The 24,237-nt window shown below is 38.3% G+C and overlaps 1 protein-coding gene across 3 annotated transcripts in view; it reads left to right on the top strand.

Annotated features, from left to right (window-relative positions):
• Window positions 1-24,237, top strand: part of LOC132827966 (brain-specific angiogenesis inhibitor 1-associated protein 2-like) — a 78,091-nt gene that overhangs the window by 21,857 nt on the left and 31,997 nt on the right. For all 3 annotated transcript variants that reach the window (XM_060844821.1, XM_060844819.1, XM_060844820.1), the window contains 2 exons: window positions 22,246-22,307; window positions 22,919-22,990. In XM_060844821.1, the coding sequence (XP_060700804.1) occupies window positions 22,246-22,307; window positions 22,919-22,990 (134 nt within the window). The remainder of the gene's footprint in view (window positions 1-22,245; window positions 22,308-22,918; window positions 22,991-24,237) is intronic.

The following is a 24,237-nucleotide window of genomic DNA, read 5'->3' as shown; positions in this document are numbered from 1 at the left end:
CGTCTTGACTATACACTTTCCAACACACTTTGCCAGATCCAGTCACAATATACAGAATCGTATAGCCATAAGAAACATACAGCACGGAAACGGACCCTTCACTCCAACTCATCCATGCTGATCAGTTTTCCCAAACTAAACTAGCCCTGTTTGCCTGAGTTTGACACACATCCCTCTAAATCTTTCTGATCCATGTCCAAATGTCTTTTTAAATGTTGTAACTGTACCTGCATCTGCCATTTCCTCTGGCAGTTCATTCCGCATATGCATGAGAAAATTGATCCTCTGGTCCCTTTTTAAAAAATTTTTCCTTTCTTATTAAACCTATACCCTCTTTTGTGCTCCCCTACACTGGGGAAAAGACCTTTTGCTGTTCATCTTATCTGTGCCCCTCATGATCTTTTAAACCTCTATATGGATACTCTTCAACCACCTCCGCTCCAGGGAAAAAAAAGTCCCAACCTATCCAGCCTCTTGTAACTGAAATCTCCAGTACTGTTAACATCCTTGTAAATGTCTTCTGTGCCCTTTCCAAGCAACCAGGCTGTATACAGTACTCCAAAAGTGACCTCACCAATGTCCTGTATATCCACAACACAACATCCCAACTCCTATACTCAAAGCCCTGACCAGTGAAAGCAAGTTTGCCAAATGCTGCCTTCACCACCCTGTCTATCTGTGATGTCACTTTCCAGGAACCCTTAGGTCTCTCTGTTCAACAACTTCTCTGACTCATTGTTAATTTGTAAATCCTGCCCTGGTGTGTCTTACCAAAATGCATCATCTTACATGTATCTAAATTAAACTCCATCTGCCATTCCTCAGCCCAGCTGATCAACATCTTGTTACTCTTAGATAATCTTCTCAATCCACTATCTCATCAATTTTGCTGTCATTTGCAAACTTACTAACCATACTTCCTATACTCTCATCTAAATTATTTCTAAAAGTGACAAGCACCAATCCCTGTCTTGCACCACTGGTCACAGTGCTCCAGCCTGAAAAGCAATCTTCAACCACTACCCTTTGCCTCCTACTGTCAATCCAATTTAATATCCATTGGCTAGTTTTCTCTGGATCCCATGTGATCTAACTTTACTAACCACGCTGAACCTTGAGTCCATTTAGACCAAGTCGCTTTTGCTAGTGACTGCTAGAGTCCGAGTTGAAAAGTGTGGCGCTGGAAAAGCGCAGCAGGTCAAGCAGCATCCGAGGAGCAGGAGAGTTGAATTCCTGATGAAGGACTTATGCCCAAAATATTGACTCTCCTGCTCCTTGGATGCTGCCTGACCTGTGCGTTTCCAGCGCCATACTTATTGACTCTTTTTTATAAATTGAGGATAGCCAACACTAATTCCAGGTGAAAAATGATAATCTAACTTTAAATTGCGCAGGTACTGTTAAAGAAAAATGCAATAATTTTAAGTTTTCTAAATGGAAAAATATTGGACAAGTTTGTGTAATTTAGTTGTTTCAGCAGTATCCCTTGGCCACCAATTTATTCAGACCACGTTGTAAGCGAGGTCAATTTAGGATGCTGTCCAATTTATATTGTGAGCTCATTTTCTAGTTAACCAGCTTCTCACCATAATATGGTTCTCGTTTGCCATGTTTGTCTTGCTCTCGCACTGATGGATTGATTGGAAAGCAAACTGTCAAAAGTTGATATTATTTTAGTCAGTAACCTATTGCCTCAGGAAGCATTTAGTACTTTCATGGTACGCGTAGTATGCATTAAGTTATCGTAGAGGTATAAAGTTATACAGCATGAAAACAAACCCTTTGGATCAACTCATCATGCTGACCAGATATCCTAAACTGATCTAGTGCCATTTTCAAATATTTGGTCCAGATATGGAAAGAATGTATTTCCAGTTTTACCAAAACACTCCAAATATTTACATCTGTTAGTCATGCAGGACATGCAGATTGTTTTACCTAAATAAAGTTACTGCATGCTTATCTTGCAGGTTCATAGTGCATTACATCCAAAGTTTGAGTATTTAACTAGCCCTAACAGTTAGTAGTCTTTTGCATGGATGGATTCATGCACTCGTGTTTGAGCACAATTTCTTTTCTGTTGTAGGACCATAAAGATTTTTTTTATTGCAATTGTTCTTTGTCTATCTAACTAATAATATCGCCAAACTCTCTTGCTGCATGTTCTTCAGAAGCCTACCTATTCCTGATTGAGCATGCAGGCTTTGCGTTTCTCATGCTCAAACCCCGTTGCAAATCTCCGTTATAGGAGTGGAAAGGTTTGTACAGTCTTTGCAAGACAATTGATAAGTAATGTAGCCATGTATTAAGAACTCAGTTTCAGAATCATTTAAACTCTCATGACAAGTGTTATTTATTATATTTTCTCTTGAAGTTTCTTCTGGAGGAAATTAAAATATTGAATTACTGACCTGACAAGTGATTTGTATTCGAAAGGAAAATTGTTATATTACCTCAAGGAGTACATACCACAGAAACACTCTTTACTTTCATTTTCAATTTGTTTCTTCCTAAATCAAACAACTATTACTTATTCCTTTTGTAATTAATTTTTTTTTTTTGGTTTCTTCCATGAATTAAAGTTTTATTTATAACTAATGTATTTTAGGTTGTTCTTAATAGTGTGCTTAAAAGGCACAGACAGTAAAAACCTGATTACTTACATTTTAAGCTCTATGGCAAATAAAAGCTCAAATATTGTCTAACATGATAGCTTTATCCACCGAGCCAATATGTTGGTATCAAAGTGTTGGTTGGCCTTTATTTGCAAAGCTTGCACTTTGTTTATGCTCAGACTAAATGTTTTATTTTACAGCAGTTATCAAACCAGAAATTATCTTCAATCCCAATGGCTCTTCTCAGAAAACCAGCTTTTCCATCATATTTTGGGTTGGTTCACACTGGCAAAAAGACTTACTGTCTGTTTCATATACAGTCTTGCTTGTAGGAAATGCAAAAACTGACTGAAAACCTGCTTTGGCTGGCTATGTGAAAAATACAACATGCTATAATTATACTGAAGATCTTCTGGTGAAAACTGGTTATTGCATTAAGTATTGATAATAGAATGTGCAAATAAGAATGTCCGCCATAAGTTTCAAAGCAGTTTCATTTGAACAGAACAACCAAGCAAAACAATTTCCCTGTGGTCCAGCTGTGTTTTTCTAGGTCTGTTAGTGACAGGTGAGTGAAATCAGTAGCTAAGGGGCAAATTACATTGTATCTGTTGTCAACAGTGGTTCAAAACAAAATGGCCAAAATGATATGATTCAATAATTAGTATCTGCATACTTCATTTTCCATTCATCCTGAAAATCCGTTCACTTATTTTCTAATTTGAGAATCAGGCAATGGTTAAAATTAATAGCTTTGGAAGTTTTGATTTAACTTTGTTTCACAAATATATTGTCAGCTAAATGTGCGTCACCATGGATGATTTGTGGATACTGTAGAGATTGTATCCTTCAGATAAGGTAGTGTATACATACTGAAATCTACACCATAGACCCAAAATAAGGGACTTGGTATCTTCAGTCATTAATAAGATGCTATTTATATGGTATTGTGCAATACAATGTCTCAAGACATTTCACCAGTTCATTACGCAACATTATATGATATTTAAGCGATCAAATGGCCAAAAGATGCAACTTTCCAACCTACCTAATCTTGGTCAGTTTGATTCTGCTTGGCAATGGGTAGCTCCATTTTATATTTTTTTAAAAAGAGGCAGTGCTATGTATTCCTCTGAAACAATAACTTGAGGGAGATCCTGAAGCAGCAATGCTGAAAAATGAGGAAATATACATGCTGAGAGTTAGGTGAAATATGCAGCAGTCTCAGGCCCCATTTCCCCCCCCCCCCCCACCCCGCCCGCCTTCTCTGGAACCTCTTCCACAGCCGTCTCAAACTCTGTTCCTTTGACTCCAACTTTTGTGCACGCTGCATTATAATTGGTGGCTGTACTTTTGTCTCTCTCAACCCTTCGTAGTGGACCCTCCTCACATCTACCTCCTTGCAAAGTATTCCTTTTCATAGCTTACTGTTTTGAGATAAAGCTTGTGAACATTCTTTACCTTTTTTATTTTACCTAATGTTTATTTTCTGTTGCAGTTGCCTTGAGCAGTTTTCATCTATGTAAAATCAAGTGGCAATCGTTAAAAGTTGATTTTTTTTTATTGTTGTGGAGGTTCTCTGATCTTCCTGTGTACTCGTAATTCAAGAAGTCGTCTTTTCGCAAATGTCATTCAATGTCCGCATGTAGCTCTGTGCCTTTCAAATCCTGGGTATGTGCTGAATGGTAGAGTACTGCATAAGGTTGTGTTCAACCCTTTGAGTTACTGGCACATCTCATAAGCATTAGAGTTGTTATTGATGCCAGGGGTGGTGAAGTTGCCAGAAGGGTGGTATTATAAATGCATCATAAAAATCTTTTTTTTTGTATAGTTCAATAGGAGCCAGATGCTCATGGAGAGAATTTCATAGATGAGCTTTAAGTTCCTGTTGTTTTTGTTTCTATATTTATGAGAACCCATAAGCTTATTTTGACATATGACGTATTCTATCCACCAGATGTATGTCCATAACAACATGTTTTTGAATGCAATATTTGATTATTTGCCCTATTGAAGTTTTTAAAATCTGCAAGTTCCTTAACTAACTGGTTGGTGCAGCTTATTTTAAGAGGTGTTGATGAAAGTGAGTATTGCAGGAAAGCTACCATTGTTTAAAACTACTCATTGAAAGTAGAGGGTAGTCTATAGGACTGTCGTGACATAGTCACCAATCAACAAACTAGACTGCTGCCTGAATAGGTTATTTGCCTCTAGCGAGTGTGTTATTCCGTAATGGGAATTGCTGTACAGTTATGTCCCCTTTGAGACTTTTGCATTCTGTTAATGTTGCTCCATAACAAGGACATTTGCGATCGAAGTTTTTGTTTTACAGTCAATCTGTGGGGCTCTTTACAACCACAGCAATGTTGGAGTAGGTAATGGATGAGGGGGAAAATTTTGCTGTAACATATACAGAGGAATCCACCTCCCTTTTACAACTAAAGGTTACAGGCCACGCATTATCTTCACTGAAATTATTAGTGTACCCTATAGACTGTTCTGTTTTGAATTGTTGAATTTACGGTCAGAACAAAAGAATACTGTGTGTATAATATGATTTAACAATTGTAATTTCATTCCGTGAAGTAGAAAGCTTCATTTGGAAATCATTTGTCCTTGAATAAAATACAGTTGTATGTATTTTCCATGTATTCTTCTGTCCTGATAACTGACCAAATAGGTAACATAAGCCCAACTTCACAAATAGGTTTTCAGCTTGGTTAACTAAATACATATTGCAGGAGCAATTTTTGAAATCCATAGTTGAAAGGTATTTTGGTTGTTTTAATCGCACAAAAGCTTAACCATATTTTTCCTTTGATCTGGCTTTTTTCAAATTTTAGTCCAATATTCATAAAGTTTCAAAAGGCCACATATTTTTCATGTAATTTTAATTTATATTTACAGAGAACGTGCACTTGACCTTGGTCAAATCAGCCTTTTGCAACAAATTGCTTTCTTAGTGAGGCCAGAATCCGCTTCTTGCATTGCAGTTGTAAATTACTGATCTTGTATGGTATATAGATTTGCATCTAAGCTGGTTATGGTTTGTGAAGTGAATACTTTAACCATAGTTGAACTGCTTGTGACTTTGTGATCCAAGTGTTTTCAGATCATAGGGATGAACGGGTTATTGAGACATATATTCTGTGTAGCATCCTTTCTAGAGCTGACTGATACTTGGAAATTTTTAATGCAGAAATAATTAATGTCTCACAAAATTTTAAAGCTGTGTGCTTCAGTCATTGCCTGTTTGAAAAGTTATTGGTCGAAGCAAATCATGAGAGAGTGGGTGAGTGTAACTAAAAGACTACTATAAAATATTCACTTTTCCTGCAACTAGTCAAGAATTACAAAATATTTTTGTTTCATTTGAAATTATTGATTGGATTTGTTTTTCCTGCTGTATATACTCCCCTTTCTACTGAAAAAGGAGGAAACTGACGTGGTGAAATACATTTATATAAGTCATCCCTGTTGTGTAAGTCAACCAGGAGAAAGGGAGGACTGCAGGTCTGGAGATCAGAGTCGCGAGTGTGTTGCTGGGTAAGCACAGTAGGCCAGGCAGTATCTGAGCAGTAGGAAAATTGATGTTTTGGGCATACACTCCTCATCAGGAATGAGGCTTGTAGGCATGGGGTTGAGAGATAAATGGGAGGGGGTGGGTTTGGGGAGAAGAAAGCTGAGAAAGCGTTGTTTGGATGAAGGTGCGGGAGAAGATGATAAGTCGGGGGGGGTGCGATAGACAGGTCAGGAAGGCGGTGCTGAGTTGGAGGCTTTGGTCTGAGATTATGTGGGGGGAGGGGAAATGAGGAACCTGTTGAAATCCACATTTTATCCAGTGTAATTGCAGGTTTCCAAGGCGTAGTTCTTCCTCCCAGGTATCGTATGGCATTGGTTTGACAGTGGAGGAGGCTCAGGACCTGCATGTCCTTGACTGAGTGGAAGGAGGAGCCGAAGTGTTTAACCACTGGGTAGTGTGGTTGATGGGGCCGGGTGTCCCAGATGACATTGGGATTGGTACAGGTATTTTACTGCATCCGTTGCACCCAATGTGGTCATCTCTGCATCGGGGAGACAAGAAGCTGCCTTGCGGATCGTTTCAGGGAACACCTGCACTCACCAGCCCCACCACCCAACGTGTCGATTCTCCTGCTCCTTTGACGCTGCCTGACCTGTTGTACTTTCCCAGCAATACGCACTCAACCCTGTTGTGTAATTAATAGACAAAGTTTCTTTGCCTTTCCTTGTTTTGAATGGGCAGACTAAATTATTGCATTTACCATATTGTGTTCTTCAACCTGATCTAATTTTGGCAAAAACATAAATGATCTGATGGTCAATGACTTATTTCATTTTGCAAAAGCCTTGTTTAGAAAGGTAAAACTGCTATAGTCCAGAGGAACATGGGACTGTGCTATCATTAGAGAAAGATGATTGGTGGTAGTTTAACCTGAGGGTCACTATACTTCTGGTGAGGGGCGAGGTCAAGAAGATAGGACCTTCATGGTGATCTCGGTCAATATGGGAATTGAGCCCATGCATTTGGTGTCATTCAGTATCACAAAACAGCTATCCAACCCACTGAGCTAACTGAACCTGTGAATCTGAAAATAAAGTTTGCCCGTGTCTTTTTTTTCCCAATTTAATTTCCAAGTCTAGCTTTCTTGGCTTTAATAATTCTTTTTCTTGGCATGCTTACGCGCTGTAATTTGTGCAAATAAATTAAAAACTTCAATTGAAACAGTGGAAGTATGAGGACAGTATTAGCACTCTGTAGATTGCAGAAACTCCTGTTATCCTGTTTTTTTTCTTCTCTCCTCTTATTGTTACTAGCAGCCTGAGAAAAAAGATTTGCAATGTTATAAGTAAAATCTGCTTCTACCTTTTTTTGCTTTGAGATGTTAAACTTGGCACGCACATTTCATTATTACTGGATCTGGGCCTCAAGTCCTCATGTTAGCCAATCCTGTTGTTTTGGACTTGCAGTAGATCAATTACTCTCTCCACTATCCCTTATTACTCTAAGTTAGAAATGGTTTAAAACACCATTTTAAAACTCTTGTATTTATAACCGTCCATTCAATAAAATTAAATGCTTCCCTTCTGAGTTCTATTTCATTGGGCACAGCAGTGATTATGCATGTTTTATATTTTATTAAAGCTATCAGATTCTATGGTCTAAAACTAACTAGGAGAGAATGTATATTTTCAAGAGGTGATTTGACTTGAGTAAATTGTAATTACTGCATTGATAATGAACATTTTTTAGTTGATGGAGAATGAAAAGTATCTAGAAGCACATTGTACAAAGTTTTGGTGAAGCGTTCAGAAATTCCCCTAATCTTAATGGCTTATTTGGAGTGGCATAGAGGAGAAAGGAGGGATGTACAATCTGGTTCATCCTTCATTTTTTTTATCCACATTGTAGCCATTGGATTTTGAAAGTGCACATATCCCAAACCTTACTTTTAGCTTCCAAGGATTGTAATTTAATACATAAAATCTAATAAGTATTTGTTTTAAATGAAACTTCTTTTTGGTTAATATTGAAGATAATTTTCTGCAGAGACCATTCATTTTTGAGTAACTCATCACATCAGGTACTTGTATTAAGCTTATTGGTATTTAAACTGTCAGCAATTTTTTAAAATAGTTGGCTTATTTTCTCAGATTTGCCATTTGACTGAGTGTATCATTATAGTTCATAATGCAGTGGAGCACATCTGAAGTAGGGTTTGCACTAGCCTCAAAGCCTGCTTTTGCAGCATCTCTTTACACTTTTTGGTTTTAATTAGTATTTCAGCATTAGTGTCGATAAGACTAACTGTGTTTTTATGCAATAGTATTCTGGTTAGCCAGGTCAGTCTACCATATTCTATTGATCTCTTAATGATCTCAGCTGGTAGCTAAACATTGTTTCTAAGCAATGAGGAATCAAAGTTTATTATTTTCTGTAAGCTAATATGATTGGAACATCTGAAAGGCTTTAATTCACAAATCTCCTCTCATTACAGCTAGCATTACAAAGATACTAAATGTAACAGAGGATGCTAGTCATTCCAATGAGGGGAAATATAGAGGTATGAGCATCACTGATACCACTGGTGTTTATTGTCCATATTTTGTGGTAAATGAGAAAATGTTAGTGGGTTGTCATCTTGAACTATTGCAGTCCACATGGTGATGGCATTCCCACCATGCTATTAGGTAGTGTTTATGGATGCTGTCGGAGCTAAGAGATGCTTATTCATTCACCTGCTTCAGTAACTGCTATAATTATGTAATACCTTTGACATGTTAAAACATCAAGAAATTTCATAAGATCATTATCAATCAAAGTTTGACATTGAGCCCAATAAGATATTTCGGCAGTTGATCAAAAGAATATGTTTTAAGGAACATCTAAAAGAGGAAAAAGAAGTAGAGAGGAAGTGAGATTTGGGAAGGGCTCTGGTAGCAGAAGGCATGGGTACCAGAGATTGCATGATCAAGTGACCAAAATTGAAAGATTTTAGAGATCTTGGAATGCTGGAGGTGGAAGGCCAAGCAAGGATCTTAAAACCAGGACAAGAATTTAAAATCAAGCCCTTAACCATGAGTTAATACTGGTGAGTCAGTACAAGGTCATTGAAGAAAGAGATTTTGGTGTGTCTCCAGGCTTGGACTGGAGAGTTTTGATCATCTCAAATTTACAAAAAATGAAAAGCAGGAGACCAATGAGGGTGTGTTGAAATTGTGAAGCATAGAGGCAACAAAGGTAGAAAAGTGTTTCATCAGCATTTTTCTGCAGATCAGGCTTCTTTGATATCCATTTGTATTGTAACTTCATCGCAACAAAATGATTTCAGTTAATAGTTACAATCCAAACATGCTAAGAATGAGGGCACAACGCACTCCAATAAGGCAAGGAGAGCTATTTCACTGAGGGGGCAGTCTCCCCACTTTTGGATTTGACATCTGTGAGATTAATAGTGGGCTAATGGTTTCTAAAGCGCTCAGTCTGTTTTAATTGTTTGAGTTTGCAAGTTATTTTTAAAATCAAACCTTAATGAAACTGCCAAAGAATTAAAGAATAACAAGTCACTATTTGTGAGAGCAGAACTATATTCTATTTAATTTTGTACAAACAGTGGCAATGAAGTCTTAGAAAGTGGGAAAGGGCAGTAACTTAATTAAGGTGTGAAGAATGCAAAACAGGGAAAGAGTTGCAATCGATCAAGGGGATGACAAACTACACTCTGGCTATGTTGAGGTGTTGCACAGTAATGTTAACAAATCAAACTAAATGTTAAACTATGTTGTCAAATCAGCTGTGTTTAAGTCTAAGGTTGTGCTGATGTGGTCACATATTACTCTTGGCTCCATGTTAATTATTCAATTCTACTCAGTCAAACATTATATCTATGAAGGCAGTTAAAGAAGTGTCCTTAAGGTCGATCACGTTATCGATTTACATTTCATCCTCTAAGTTTGGCACATGGTATCTTTTTTGATTGCTAGATCCCCACATTTCTTTTTGAACCATTGTAAAACTTTGTGACTTCATGACTTGTAATTGGGACGATAATGGCCTTGTGGTATTATCACTAGATTATAAATCCAGACACCCAGGTACTGTTCTGGAGACATGGGTTTGAATTCTACCATGGCAGGAATTAGGAGCGCAATGATGATTTATGAAGTCATTATCAATAATCAGAAAAACCCATCTGCTTTACTAATGCCTTTTAGGGAAGGGAGCTGTTGTCTGGACTGCATTGTACCACAGACCCACAGCAATGTGGTGAACGCTTAACCCTAATTGACCAGAAAGCAGTTGGGTAATAAATACTGGCCTAGCCAGAGGCATTCATATTCTGTGAAGGAGCAGAGCAAAATTAAAGCATGAGATCAACAAGATTAAATTCTTGTACTTGGGGATTTACTGAGATATAAGCTATGTTCCATCTGCTGAGCAAATGTGTTTTTATTAAAACGCTTTTTAAGTAGGAGTTATATACCCCCTACATATAATGCAGAATTTCATGAATGTAGTTTATTCTGAATTTGTCATTTAAAACCTTCTGTTGTATTAATTTCACTCATGCTACCTCTCTGAACCTATCTCCCCATAATGACGTCTCAATATTTTGCAGTTTGTCAAAGTTCTGCCTCATGTCAGCCATAGATGTGTTGTAAAAGGCAACAATCAACTTTTGTTTGTCATTGTCTAAACTGTAATTCTTGCTGCAGTCTTAAATTGTGATCTAAGATACATTGTCCTCAAGATTTATTTTAACAATATTGTGTAGAGGTGAAAGGTTGGGTGTGCATACATTGAAAAGCAGTTAAACATTTTACCAATCTGCCCTGGTGATCCTGTAGTTTTTAAAATTTTCTTTTACATAATTAGGTTATCCCTCAAGATGGTTTTTCTTTGGTAGCAAGCTACACTTATTATATGACCGACCAAACATCATCTTGATTGGAGTAAAATAGGACTTTACCAATCTGCAACCCTAAAGGTAAATTTGTTAGTAAAGCCAAAGTACAAAGGGATCCGGGAGTGCTAGTCGAGGATTCTCTAAAGGTAAACATGCAGGTTGAGTCCGTGATTAAGAAAGCGAATGCAATGTTGTCTCTTATCTCAAGAGGGTTGGAATATAAAAGCAGAGGTGTGCTACTGAGACTTTATAAAGCTCTGGTTAGGCCCCATTTGGAGTACTTGTCCAGTTTTGGTCCCCACACCTCAGGAAGGACATACTGGCACTGGAACGTGTCCAGCGGAGATTCACACGGATGATCCCTGGAATGGCAGGCCTAACATATGAGGAACGGCTGAGGATCCTGGGATTGTATTCATTGGAGTTTAGAAGATTAAGGGGAGACTTAATAGAGACGTACAAGATAATACATGGCTTGGAAAGGGTGGACGCTAGGAAATTGTTTCCGTTAGGCGAGGAGACTAGGACCCGTGGACACAGCCTTAGAATTAGAGGGGGTCAATTCAGAACAGAAATGCGGAGACATTTCTTCAGCCAGAGAGTGGTAGGCATGTGGAATTCATTGCCACGGAGTGCAGTGGAGGCCGGGACGCTAAATGTCTTCAAGGCAGAGATTGATAGATTCTTGTTGTCTCGAGGAATTAAGGGCTACGGGGAGAACGCTGGTAAGTGGAGTTGAAATGCCCATCAGCCATGATTGAATGGTGGAGTGGACTCGATGGGCCAAATGGCCTTACTTCCACTCCTATGTCTTATGGTCTTATGGTTATCACTTGCTTCACCAACATAGTCCAGAACCAACACTGTTACAGACCATTCAATGAGATACACATGCTTTTATCCATTTAAGTTGTAACAGAGGGATCTACCTTTTGATGTTTCTCAATCTGATGTTTAGACATATATTTATCATGATGAAACGGATGATTTAGATTTCATTGAATTGCTGTATGTGAGACTTTGTACACTAGCCTCTGAGAGGTATTACAAAAATGCAATTCTTTCAGTCCAACTAAACATGACATAAATATTGTCTGAAGACTGAAGTGCATACTGCTTGAAGATGCTGCAAAAGACAGTTGGAGTTTTGAGCTCCCAGATTTTATTTAATTATCTGTTCATTGGGTACATTTTTGGAGGGCTTGCTTCCTCTATAGAGTCTCGCTCGATAATACTGCAGATGGCAGAGTTATGCCTGGAGTCAGCAAGATGGTATGCAAAAACCTGTTCTTCTTCTGTCCTTTTCTAAAACTAGTTTGATTGGAAGTGTTCATTTTGTTTATCTCATGTATGCTGCTGTTGAATGAGATTTCATGTGGGGAACAGAGAAATTTCTTGTTGAACTGTTTGTCTGTTCAGCACCTCCGATCCCTTGCTGTGGTGTAAGGAAGTCTGGAATGGACGACTTTCAGAAGTCATGCCAGACTCAGTTAATTCTGTTTCTCTCCACAGATGCTGCCAGACCTGTTGGGTTTCTCCAACATTGTGTTCAGTTCATATTTCCAGCATTTTGTTTTATTCTTGCCTACATCAATTGGGTGCCCAGTATATAGGCACATGATCAATCTGACCGTGAAACATCCAGAATCTTTGGGAAGAAAACTTGTTTTAGGTGGTGCAGTAATATCACATGCTCAATTTCCCTAAATAAGAGTGCTGAGGGTGGTTGAATGACTGTATGACTTAGACGCATTTCTCTATTATCATGTTGAAATAATAAAAAGGCATGTTTGAGTCTTTTGATATGTAAAAACAAAGGACAATACGCTTTTGGATTTCCAACAGATGATTTTAAAAAATCTCTATGAAAGGATATATCTCATTCTGTTTCTGTTTTTTGAAGTTTGAGGGCAGTTTTGAGTGGTGTCTGTTCTGAACACATTCTTAAATGGTCTACACAGAATAAGTTCCCCTGAGTTGTCTTCATAACGTAGCTCCTGGAAAAGCAGTTTTTGCAGTTTCTGTGCCTGCTGTTTTATCAGAAAATTGCTTTTCTACCCCCAGCGCTCGACAGAAATTGTCTTTATAAGGTAATGATTCTATTGTCAAAATGAATAAGACGTGTAGCCTTGTAATTTGCCAGCTATAGGATGGTGTGATGTCAGCCGTATACTGTATACTGATTTTCATTGGGGATTCCAATCTGCAGAAATCACTACAAAATTGTCAAAACAAGCTTCGTGAAGAAATGATGCGTAGATGCTAAATAGGAATTTAAGGTGCCATTCTCCAAAATGGTCAAGATAGTGACAGCAGTATTTTTAGGGAACTGCAATTCCCTTCAGGCTGCTAAAATATTAAATTCTGATACTTTTTTTTGCACCCTATGAGAATCCATGTGGTGTGATAATTGCAACTGAATTCATCCTTTCCAAAACACATTTGACTTTAAGACAAATTAGGTGGAAGTGGAAATAATGTTGCAAAAAATTCTCTGAAGCTATGTTTGTAGATCTTTGGTATATCCATCATTAAATACTACTTTTATTTGGTGTGCATGAACACAATTCTCTGTAAATCTAATTGAACAAGTAAGACATGCCATAATCAGAACTGTGCTTTCAAACCCAGCATTCATTTGCCCAACTGATTTGAATTTAGTGTAACCATTAATGAACCCAGTTTAGCTTAAAACATTAATTAATGTTGTGCGATCTTTTATTGTATGTATCATTAATGCTGATGAAGAGTAATTTGCACTTCACTTTTAACAAAGTCTTTTTTAGATTCACATATGGGATGTTGGTGTCACTGGCTGGCCAGCATTTATTGCCCGTCTCTAGTTGCCTTTGCCTTTGAGATTTGATTTGGTAAGATCATCGTGTGGTGCTTTAGCAATATATTGAATGCATAATACTGCATAAGTGCACCAGGTTTGCCCAGATAGCAGTTGTCAATAGCAGTTCTGGGAGTAATGGCCACATGCAACACCTCCAAATGTCTGAGCTGCTCTTCCCTGCTCAACCCCTATTAATACCTAATGAAAACATTATTCTGCAAATGCACATTTCTTCCATTGCCGATCTTTGTGCCTCTTCTGGCTATGTGCCATCTTACTTTCAAATGATTATAGACATTGCATGAAATTATAGTTGTTCTTTTTTTTAGTTTTAAAAAGAATGGATTTTGTAGTGTAATGCCTTCAGCACCCTTGTGCAAATGCAGTTTTTGGCTGACTTTCTTTTCAAATCAAGTTCAGCTTTCTACTTCTGATTTCATAATCTTCAAATATAATCTAAGTGCTACCATAATTACAAAAAGTCCCAGTTTATTGAAAAATATATGGACTAGTTTTGATGTGCAAAATTTATCACCGACTCCTCACCCAACACTGAACTTCACTCAATATTCTAGTTTGTGCAAGCTTCTTCTGAGGTAACCTTTTGCTGAGGGTTGATAGATTTAAGTGTCTCAGCAATTTGGACTCAAGCTGGGGTTGGGTTAGAAAAGCTATTTTCTGATAAAACAGCGGCCGCACATTGTGGCAAACACCATTTCCAGTACTTCAACTCTGATCTTTATGCAAAGTGTGTTTTGTGAAATTTGATAGGAGTTACCTCCATGCAGCTCCGATTCCAACAGTAAGGGTTGAAAGTCCAAGGTTCCATAACCTCTTGTCACCACAGTGACGTTTATCGCAAATGCTGAAGTGACTCCTTTTACATTTGAAGCTCTCTGCCGGGCATGTGATGTTACTGTTCAATAGCAATTTGTGGAGCTATTTTTAGAGTTGCAAATAAGAGCACACAAACTAGGGACCTTTAGAACTTTTTAAAAAAAAATGAGAATGTTGAATAGTTTTGGCAGTATATTTTTTTCAAAATGTATTAATGACAAAATCAGGCAACTTATTTATTTAGTAAACAGAATAAGTTCCGCTGAGTTGCCTTCATAATGTAGCTACTGGAAGAGCAGTTTCTGTGGCCACTGTTTTATCAGAAAATTGCTTTTCTACCCCAAGCCCCAGCAATTTGAGTCCAAATTGCTGGGACACTTAAATCTATCAACCCTCAGCAAAAGGTTACATCACTAGAAGCTTGCACAAATTACTTCACAGTTACAGTACTCTTAATCAAGTTCACTTGAGATCACATGCTCAGTTTTGTCTACGTAAAGTGTGGCTGGCTAAGAGACAATTCTTTGCTCTCTGAATGCATAATATAAAGAGAGGGTTGAGTTGAAGGAGGATGGGTATAAATCAAGAGGTTCATGCTCTCCATGTGGGTGGCACGGTGGCACAGTGGTTAGCACTGCTGCCTCACAGCGCCTGAGACCCGGGTTCAATTCCCGACTCAGGCGACTGACTGTGTGGAGTTTGCACATTCTCCCCGTGTCTGCGCGGGTTTCCTCCGGGTGCTCCGGTTTCCTCCCACAGTCCAAAGATGTGCGGGTCAGGTGAATTGGCCATGCTAAATTGCCCGTAGTGTTAGGTAGGGGTAAATGTAGGGGTATGGGTGGGTTGCGCTTCGGCGGGTCAGTGTGGACTTGTTGGGCCGAAGGGCCTGTTTCCACACTGTAAGTCTAATCTAATCTAATATCTGCAACTTAACCAAATGAAGCCGAGGTAAACATTTGAAAAGTGCCATAATGTGATGGCATAATGGGTTTAGTGGGCAATGGTTATTATAAACTGTTTTGCACACAGTCCCCTGTTTAAGAGCCCTATCTCCTTTATTTCCTCAGTGGATGGTTGGGCTCTAGGTCCTGCCAGTTCTCTGCTGATCTCTTCCATTGTGCAAGACATCTTCCTGCAGGAATAAGAGCACAGTGTCAATGATTGGATCACACCATGTTTGGATGTTGTGCCTGCTATAAATAATAGCCAGAGATATATGGGGTCTAAGAGATGTAGATTATTAGGTTGGCATAATTGGAAGTTGTGCAAAGGTGAAGTAGAATGGTATGTATCATTGTGAGGAATAAGATCTGATTGCTTTAGAATTCTGCTGGTTGAGTGAGACTGTGATGTCATTTGAATGATTAGTGATTTGGGAGATACCTTGTGAAGATGCATATATCGTTCTTTACCATCTACTCGAGGTCCTTAAACATTTTATGATATATCTGCCAAGTCCTTTGTGTTAGAGTCTGGGAATTCACCATCATGGCCATATGCTCCTACTCCCTTCAGAGGCTGTTGCCCTTGCCTCCCACCTTCTGTCCACATCCATGAGCCACAGAGCCCTGTCTCTGCACTGACATTTGAGCCGACTTGTTTTCAGGAGCATCCGTGATGTTAAACACACTCCTTTTAGAAGCTGGAATGTTAGCTCGAAAACATGCTCAACTGGAATGTGACTAGGCCTCTCTTGTTCCTGCATATGGTTAGTGTTGAGAGTCCTGCTGACTTACAAATCATTTGAATCATTCGGCAGCATGGACTCTTTGTGTTGTCTGCCTCTGTGGGAACAAGTATGGTTGGGTGCAAATGATGACTCCAATGTTCATAACTGATCAAATCTGCCTCTGACTGCTGCAACCCCCCCCCCCCATATGTTTAGCACAGTTAGATATAATTATTTTTATCTACATACTGATTTCATTTTTTCTAATTATGAAGGCTCTCACCCCAAGGACCAGGTTGTAATCCTAATTATAGGATAAGTACATCCCAAGGGAATCATGGATTCACCATTCATTTTCCTTTTAAACTTTGGTCTGCAATTTATAATGAGAATAATTAAAATCTGAGTGATTGCATGTGCAAATGTCAGGTAAAATTAAGACCCAGACCTACAAGTCTATCTGAATTATACAGTACAACCCACAATAACTATCACAACTTAAAAATCTGTTCTGACATGTTGTTAAAATTAATGAGGAAGGACATGTTCTTTGCAATTTCATTTCAATTTTGTCATGAATGCAGTGCTAAATATAGGTGTGTATGTTTGAGGACACTACATGAATAACAACTTTGTTTTGCAAAGATATTTTGACATTGGGTGTGGCCAACTTAGCGCAGAAACCGGTTTCTGTTGGCAACTGCAACAAACGGACTTTCTATTTATACCTGGCTCATCTACCAACAACAAAGGTGTGCCACGAGCAGAATTTTCCTTAACTGTGCGATGCTCTGTTAGATCAAATGTTTGCAAAACCTAATTCAGTACTGCCGCATTAAAAATTAACCATTGTATTGCATCAAAGATAAAGTACATTATATTGTGATCCAACTGTCTTAATATGATTAGATTGGTCCGGTAAACTTTCTAATTTCAGAAGCTGGTTATAAGTATTAAAGTTTACAGATGTTTGATGTAGCACCTCATGTGGACGTTTCAACCATTGTCTAGCCAGTGTAAGTTGTTCTGAATTGAATTTTGCATATATGGGAAAGGCTTTCAGACTTTAAAACTGAATCAGCTACATTGCTTTGGAAGCACTGTAATAAGTATATATTTATGTGCGTTGTTATAATTTGCAATCCCATGAGCTCTACTTTTATTTATTTATGCATTTATTCCATCTTTCCAATGTTGCTTCCAATATATAAAACCAGTTTATATTTTGAATAAAAGCTAACCTGCTTTAAATGATACACCGTTTCGAAAGTAAACCATGTAAGGGCACATATTATTTGCAACTCATTTAAGATCATTTGTGACTCTTCAGATAAATACTGAATCACCGTATGTAGCAAGATCTAGTCAATGTCTGGGTTGATGGATGGCCAGGCATGACCATCTCTAACCTGAGAATTTAATCAATGACTACCCTCTTTCTTGCCCACATAGACATTCAGTGGTAGTAACATCACTGAATTTCCAACTATCTGCATACTAGATGTTATCATTAACCAGAAGCTGAACTAAACCAGAAGTCTTAATACTGTAGCTCCAAGAGCCAGCCAGACTCCTGTCTCCTTGAAGCCTGTCAACCATCTGTAAGTAACCAGTCAGCTGTGTGTTGTAATACTCTCTCCACTTGTCTGGATCAGTGCAGCTACAAGTCTCCATTTCTCCACCATCCAAGACAAAGCAGCCCACTTGACTGGCACCCAGTCAACAGCTTTCAGCATTCACTGCTTCCACCACAGACACACAATGGCAGTAATGTGTACTGACTACAAAATATACACAGAAATTCATGTCAACTCCTACAACAGCACCTTCCAAACCTCCAAACTCTTTCCTACCTAGAAGGATGAAGCTGGCGACTGCAAAGAAGCATCACCTTCTTCTGTAAATTCCCTCCAAGCTACATATCATCCTGATTCTTTTACTGGTTAAAAATCTGTCCATATCACCCCTAAACATATATAATGACACAGCCTTGATAGCTCTGCAATAAAAAAAAACTTAATAGATTCACTGCCCTCTAAGGGAAGGAATTCCTCACCTCTGTCTTAAATGTATAACCTTGAATCTGAGATTATGCTCTGTAACCCTACACTTTTGCACAAGAGGAAACCACCTTTTTGCATCTATCTTGGCAACTCCCATAAGAATATAAGATCACCTTTCATTCTTGGAAATTCCAATGAGTACAGGCTCCAGCTATTCAATATCTCCTTATAAAACAGTCTCTCCATTCTTGGTATCAGCCTACTGAACATCTTCTGCAATGTTAGCATATCGTCCTTTAAATGAGGGGCTCAAAACTGTTCAGTAATCCAGCTGTGGTCTGACTAGTGCCTAATTTTAGCAAAGCCTCCCTCCTTTTGTATACCATGCTCTTTCAAGCAAACACTATTCCGGTTAGTAGGTTTGCAATTAAAAGTCGGGTCTGGGGCAGTGATGTAGAACAGAAAGACTTAGGAGTTTAGGTACATGATTCTTTGAAATTTTTATCACCTGTGGTTAGGGTGAATACTATTAGCTGGAGTTGAGAAGAGATTTACTAGGATGTTACTGAGAATGGAGAGTTTGAGGTAGAAGGAAAGGCTGGATAGGCTGAGATTTTTATCACTGGAACATACGGGTTTGAGAGGTGACTTCATAGAGGTTTATAAAGTAATGAATGGTATAGGTTAGATGAATGGCAGATGTCTTTTTTGTGTATAGGTTTAAGGTGAGAGGTAAAGATTTAAAAGGGATCTGAGGGTATCTTTTTCACACCAATGATGGTGTGTATATGGAACGAATTGCCAGAGGAAGTGGTAGAAGCAAGTATAGTTGCAACATTTAAAAGACATTTGGACAGGCATGTGGATAGGAAAGGTTTAGAGGGATACAGGCCCAATGCAAGCAAATGTGACTAGTTCAATTTAGGAAACTTGGTCAACATGGACAGGTTGGGCTGAAGGGCCTGTTTCCATGGTGTATGACTCTAGGGTGGGGAAGTTCAAGACTTAGTGGCGTATTTTTAAAGTGGGAGAAGAAAGATTTTTAAAAAAGAGTGGCAATTCTTTTGCACCATTTGTTTCACATAGGGAATGAGCTTCCAGAAGAAGTGGTGGATGAGGGTACAGTTACAGTGTTTGATAGATATATGGATAAGTACATGAATAATGTTTGGAAAGATATGGGCCAATTGTGGGCAGCTAGGACTATGCAAGAGAGTTTGGGATGATTGGCATGGGCTTGTTAGACTGAAGGGCCTTTTTCCATGCTGTGATTCTGAATCTATAAAGACAAACATTCCATTTGCCTTCTCTCTTACTTGGTGAACTTTTTATGATTCAGGCACAAGGATTGTCAATTCTCTCTATTCTGTAGCCTATCTCCATTTAAAAAGTTTACTTCAAGTATATTTGTGCTAGAACATAGTAATGCATATTTAAATTTGCTTAAACTGTTTTAGAGGTTTAAATTGGTTTAAATTTTTGATACAGAGCTAGTCCCGTGTATTCTTGCATTTATATTCAGTGCTGCTTGATGGTATGGCACCAGTATATTGAGTGCACTGAGCAGATAGAATAACATGGACTTTGCTCCCAAGGTGATGAACTTGAAATCTCCTGGCTCACCGCACCCACCTTCCAACCCTAAATGCTGGAAGTTTCAGGAAGTGGTGGGAGGGTTGGTGGTGGTGGTGGCGGTGGTGGGGTTGGGTTGGGTTGGATGGCTGGTGGGAAAGGGGGTGGAGCAGGGAGTTGGTCAGAATTTGCAGGTTGATAATGAAATGTTGGTTTTTGTTACAATTGTGTGTGAATCCATTTTGGAAAGTGTTCACTGAAGGAGAACAGGCTGTAATTTCTGCTTGTATAAAATGAAATCATTGCTCAAGAATTACTAAATATTTGAATACAATTGAACAAAGTTGTAGTATGTGCTCTCTTGCATATTGGAATATAACAAACTCTAGGAACTAAGTTAGTCGGTCACCATGAACTACCCTAATAGTGTTTATGCCACTGGTCTTTTGAGCATCAATTTATACACTTTGTAGGTGCAGTGTAGTACTTATATCGTCACTTATACAGTCCAGCCTCAAGTTACTGGATCACGTGTCAAAGGTGTATCTTATTTTATACTTTCATTTTCATCTGACTTCCAGTCAATTGATTAAAAGTGGATTAGCACTTCTATAAAGCAAAATTAGATTGTTTATATAATTTTAAATGATCAGAAGCTTATGCTTCTGGTTAGTGTTTTCAGTGCTGTATTCCATTCCATATGGTATTGCAAGTACTGTAATGAAGACTGATTCTTCCCTTTCCTTCTCTTCCTTTCCCATATATATATTATACATATGCCTTCATAGGGGTGAGTTTCTTCAAAAATCAAGGAGGGAAGGTATTCTGAGAGAAAAATAAAATATGTCATAGTGGCAGAGGGGGCTCATTTAGTTTTGAACATGTCTGAATAGTCTAAGTTACAGGTTTTGATTTGTGACATCAGCTTTCCAAATGCAAAGTTCCTATCTTTTAGTGAACCAATCAAGAGTTATTCGTTATACAGTATTCAAAGGCTATGTACACTAACCTCTTAACAAAGGATAATAGCCACATTCATATCCCACAAAATTTTTACAAATGTGTCAGCAGCAAGGCCAGCATTTGTTGCCATTCCTAATTGCAATAGAACATAGAACAATACAGCACAGCACAGTACAGGCCTTTCGGCCCTCACTGTTGCGCCGATCGATGAAACCAATCTGAAGCCCATCTCTCCTACGTTATTCCATTATCATCCATGTATTTATCCAGTAACTATTTAAATGCTCTTAAAGTTGGTGAGTCTACTACTGTTGCATGCAGGGCATTCAACGCCCTTACTATTCCGAGTAAAGAACCTACCTCTGAAATCTGTCTTGTATCTGTCATCCCGCAATTGAGGTAGGTGCTTTACTAGGCAATTTCACGACAGTTGGGTCATTTGGGAGAAGCAGGGATATAATCGTTATGTCACTGGACTTGCAATCTAGAGGTCCAAGCTGATGCTCTGGGGTCATGAGTTAAAATTCTACCATCACGGCTTGTGGAATTTAAGTTCCATTATTAAAACTAGAAATAAAAAGTTATTTTCAGTAGTGGTTACTATGAAACATCATCAATTGTTGCAAAAATACAGCTAGTTCACCAATTTCCTTTTTTGGAAAGGAAATCTGCCACCTTTACACGGTCTGGCAAATTTGTGACTCTGGATCCACATCAATGTGGTTGATTCGTACCGGCCCTTCAGAAAGGCCGAGCAAGCCTTTTGGATTTAGAATGGGCAGCCAAAGATGGTCTTGCCAGTGACATCCATATCCCATAAAAGAATAAAGGAAGAAAAATTGCTGTGCAGCTGGATTTGTGTGTAGGACAGATCAGACAAGAACAGCCAATTTTCTTCACTAAAAAGCATTGGTGAACCAGGTGGGTTTTTAATTACAATCTATGATGATTATCATGGTCACCATTTTTAATTTCTGATTCATTAACTAAATATGTATTGCAGCAGCTGTCGTGCGATTTGAATTCTTGTCCTCAGTAGTAATATCTGGATTGCTACTCCAGTGACCGTACAGTATGCTGCTGTGTCCTCATTTGGAGAAATAATACAAATGAGTGACAAAACTGTATTTTTTTTTAAAAAATTCAGAGCAATGTTTAAACAGTTTTTTTTTTGTTCGACTTTTGTTCGGTATTGTTCGATGAGGCAGTTAAGATGCAAAAATGTGCCTTAATCCGTTTGCCCATATGTTGTGTGGATGCTATGCTTAACATTCTAAAATGATGGAAATAGTTATTTTAGCTTCCGTTTGTTATTTTGCAGGGGATGTTTTGTTCCAGATGGCAGAGGTCCACAGACAAATTCAGATACAGCTTGAAGAAATGGTGTGTATTCCTTTTAAGGTAGTATACATGCAATATTGGATTTGAGAGCTTGTACCTGATGAACAAAGGTTTCTGTCGAGAGATTTTTGTTAATTAAATTCTGTTTGTTTGTTCCTGAGAAGGGGATACTTTTTAAACTGAAATAGCTACAAAGGAATATGCTTTTGGCAGATTATACATATGTGGTTAAATCATGTTGACATGTAGCCAGCAAATTAAAATCTAAATGCTGGATAGCAGTTTTATTCAAAATAAAAATCAAAATTGTCATCTTTGCCTTTTAAAGATTTTTAATCAATAGAGAAAATCGAATTCTTCATTCAGGTAAAAATACAATGCCGAATTGTAATGTGCACCCCTTAGGATAAAATTCCAAATCAATTAGTGTAGAGAGAATGTGTTGGGGGAGGGGGTAAAATTATAGCTTTCAAGGAGCTGAATTTATGGAGGAGGGAAGCATCACTTGCACATGACTAATCTGAGGATCCAAGGTACAATCAGTGCCTCTGCATCGTGGGTGTGTGAGAGAACGTGTGTGGGTGTTCAGGGGGTTTCTTGTACTCTTGACATTATTGAAATTAAATGTTGCTGACGTTGTCTTTTCATTGCAGTTGAAAGTGTTCCACAATGATTTGCTGATGCAACTGGAGCAGAAGGTTGAGTTAGATGCCAAATACTTAAGTGTAAGTTTGAGGCTGAATTCTGCACTGTCACATCTCTTGATTAATAAACTCATTAGTCTTTCTGTTCACTTTTTATCATGTAATATTGCAGCAAGAAAAAAAGGTGTATTTTCAAATGTAAAGTAAGGAAAGCATGAATTGATTACAACATTATAATCTAATAGAATTGTGACTGCGTGTAAGTGTTATGAACTTGAGTTGAATTACAGCTTTGAAATTATTCCTCTCCATCTGTTATTTATTAGGAAAAAGTGGTGATTCAAAAAGCATAGGGTTGGGATGATTTTCAGGCAGACTTGGTTCCCGAAAGTCTTCTGAAACTTCTGGTTTAGCTTTTTGGAGAAGATATCCCACCGCAACAGTTGCCATCAACAAATGCTACAGACATTCTGTCAGTTATTGCAATATCACTGCGGTGATGGATTTTATGCATATGAATTAAATTTTACACATGCATTTTACTCATGCAGTCCTATTGTTGTCATCTTTTCAGTAGAATTCAGCTTATAAACTAGCATATTATTTACTAACACAAATATCATTTCTTTATATAGCAGCTTCAATGTAGTAAACAGCCTAAAGTACTTCACAACAGCCTGAGCCACATAAAGAAACATTCTCAGATAATCAAAAACTAGATCGAGGAGGTAAATTTTAATGAGTATTTTAAGAGAAAAGTAAGGTAGAGAAGGGAGAGGTGCATGGAAGATCTTCCAGAGCTTATGCCCTGAGCAGCTGAGGGTTTGACCACAAATGGAGTGATTAAAACTGGAAATACACCAAAGCTCAGAAATGGAGATATGAGGATTTTAGGGTTGGGAGAGACTACAGAGATCAGGAAAGATGAGAACATGGAGAATTTTGAAAATTAGGCTGATAATATTTTAAAATCTAGTTCTTGTATGATGAGGAACCAGTATAGGTCAGCGGACATGTGTGATGGGTCAAGACAAAGGAAACAGTGTTTTGGATCACTGTCAGTTTACAGAGGGTAAAATGTGGCAAAAAAAACAGCCAGGAATATTATGGAATAGTCAAGTCTAGAGACAATAGTATAGGAATCTAGAAAGGTGGTGATGAGCTAGAACTGAGGGTCATCAGACAATGCTGTTCATTTTGACTCCATTATCATCAATGGACATCACGTGGATGAAAAAATGGGAGGGGACCAAGGACGCTAGAGACATTGATGCAGGGGTAGGAAGTGAAACCACTGCAAGGGATTCTCTGGCGATTAACTAGATAGA

Source organism: Hemiscyllium ocellatum, chromosome 25 (genome assembly GCF_020745735.1).
Source record: "Hemiscyllium ocellatum isolate sHemOce1 chromosome 25, sHemOce1.pat.X.cur, whole genome shotgun sequence".
Lineage (NCBI taxonomy): Eukaryota > Metazoa > Chordata > Chondrichthyes > Orectolobiformes > Hemiscylliidae > Hemiscyllium > Hemiscyllium ocellatum.
This window is presented reverse-complemented; position numbering and strand designations above follow the sequence as displayed.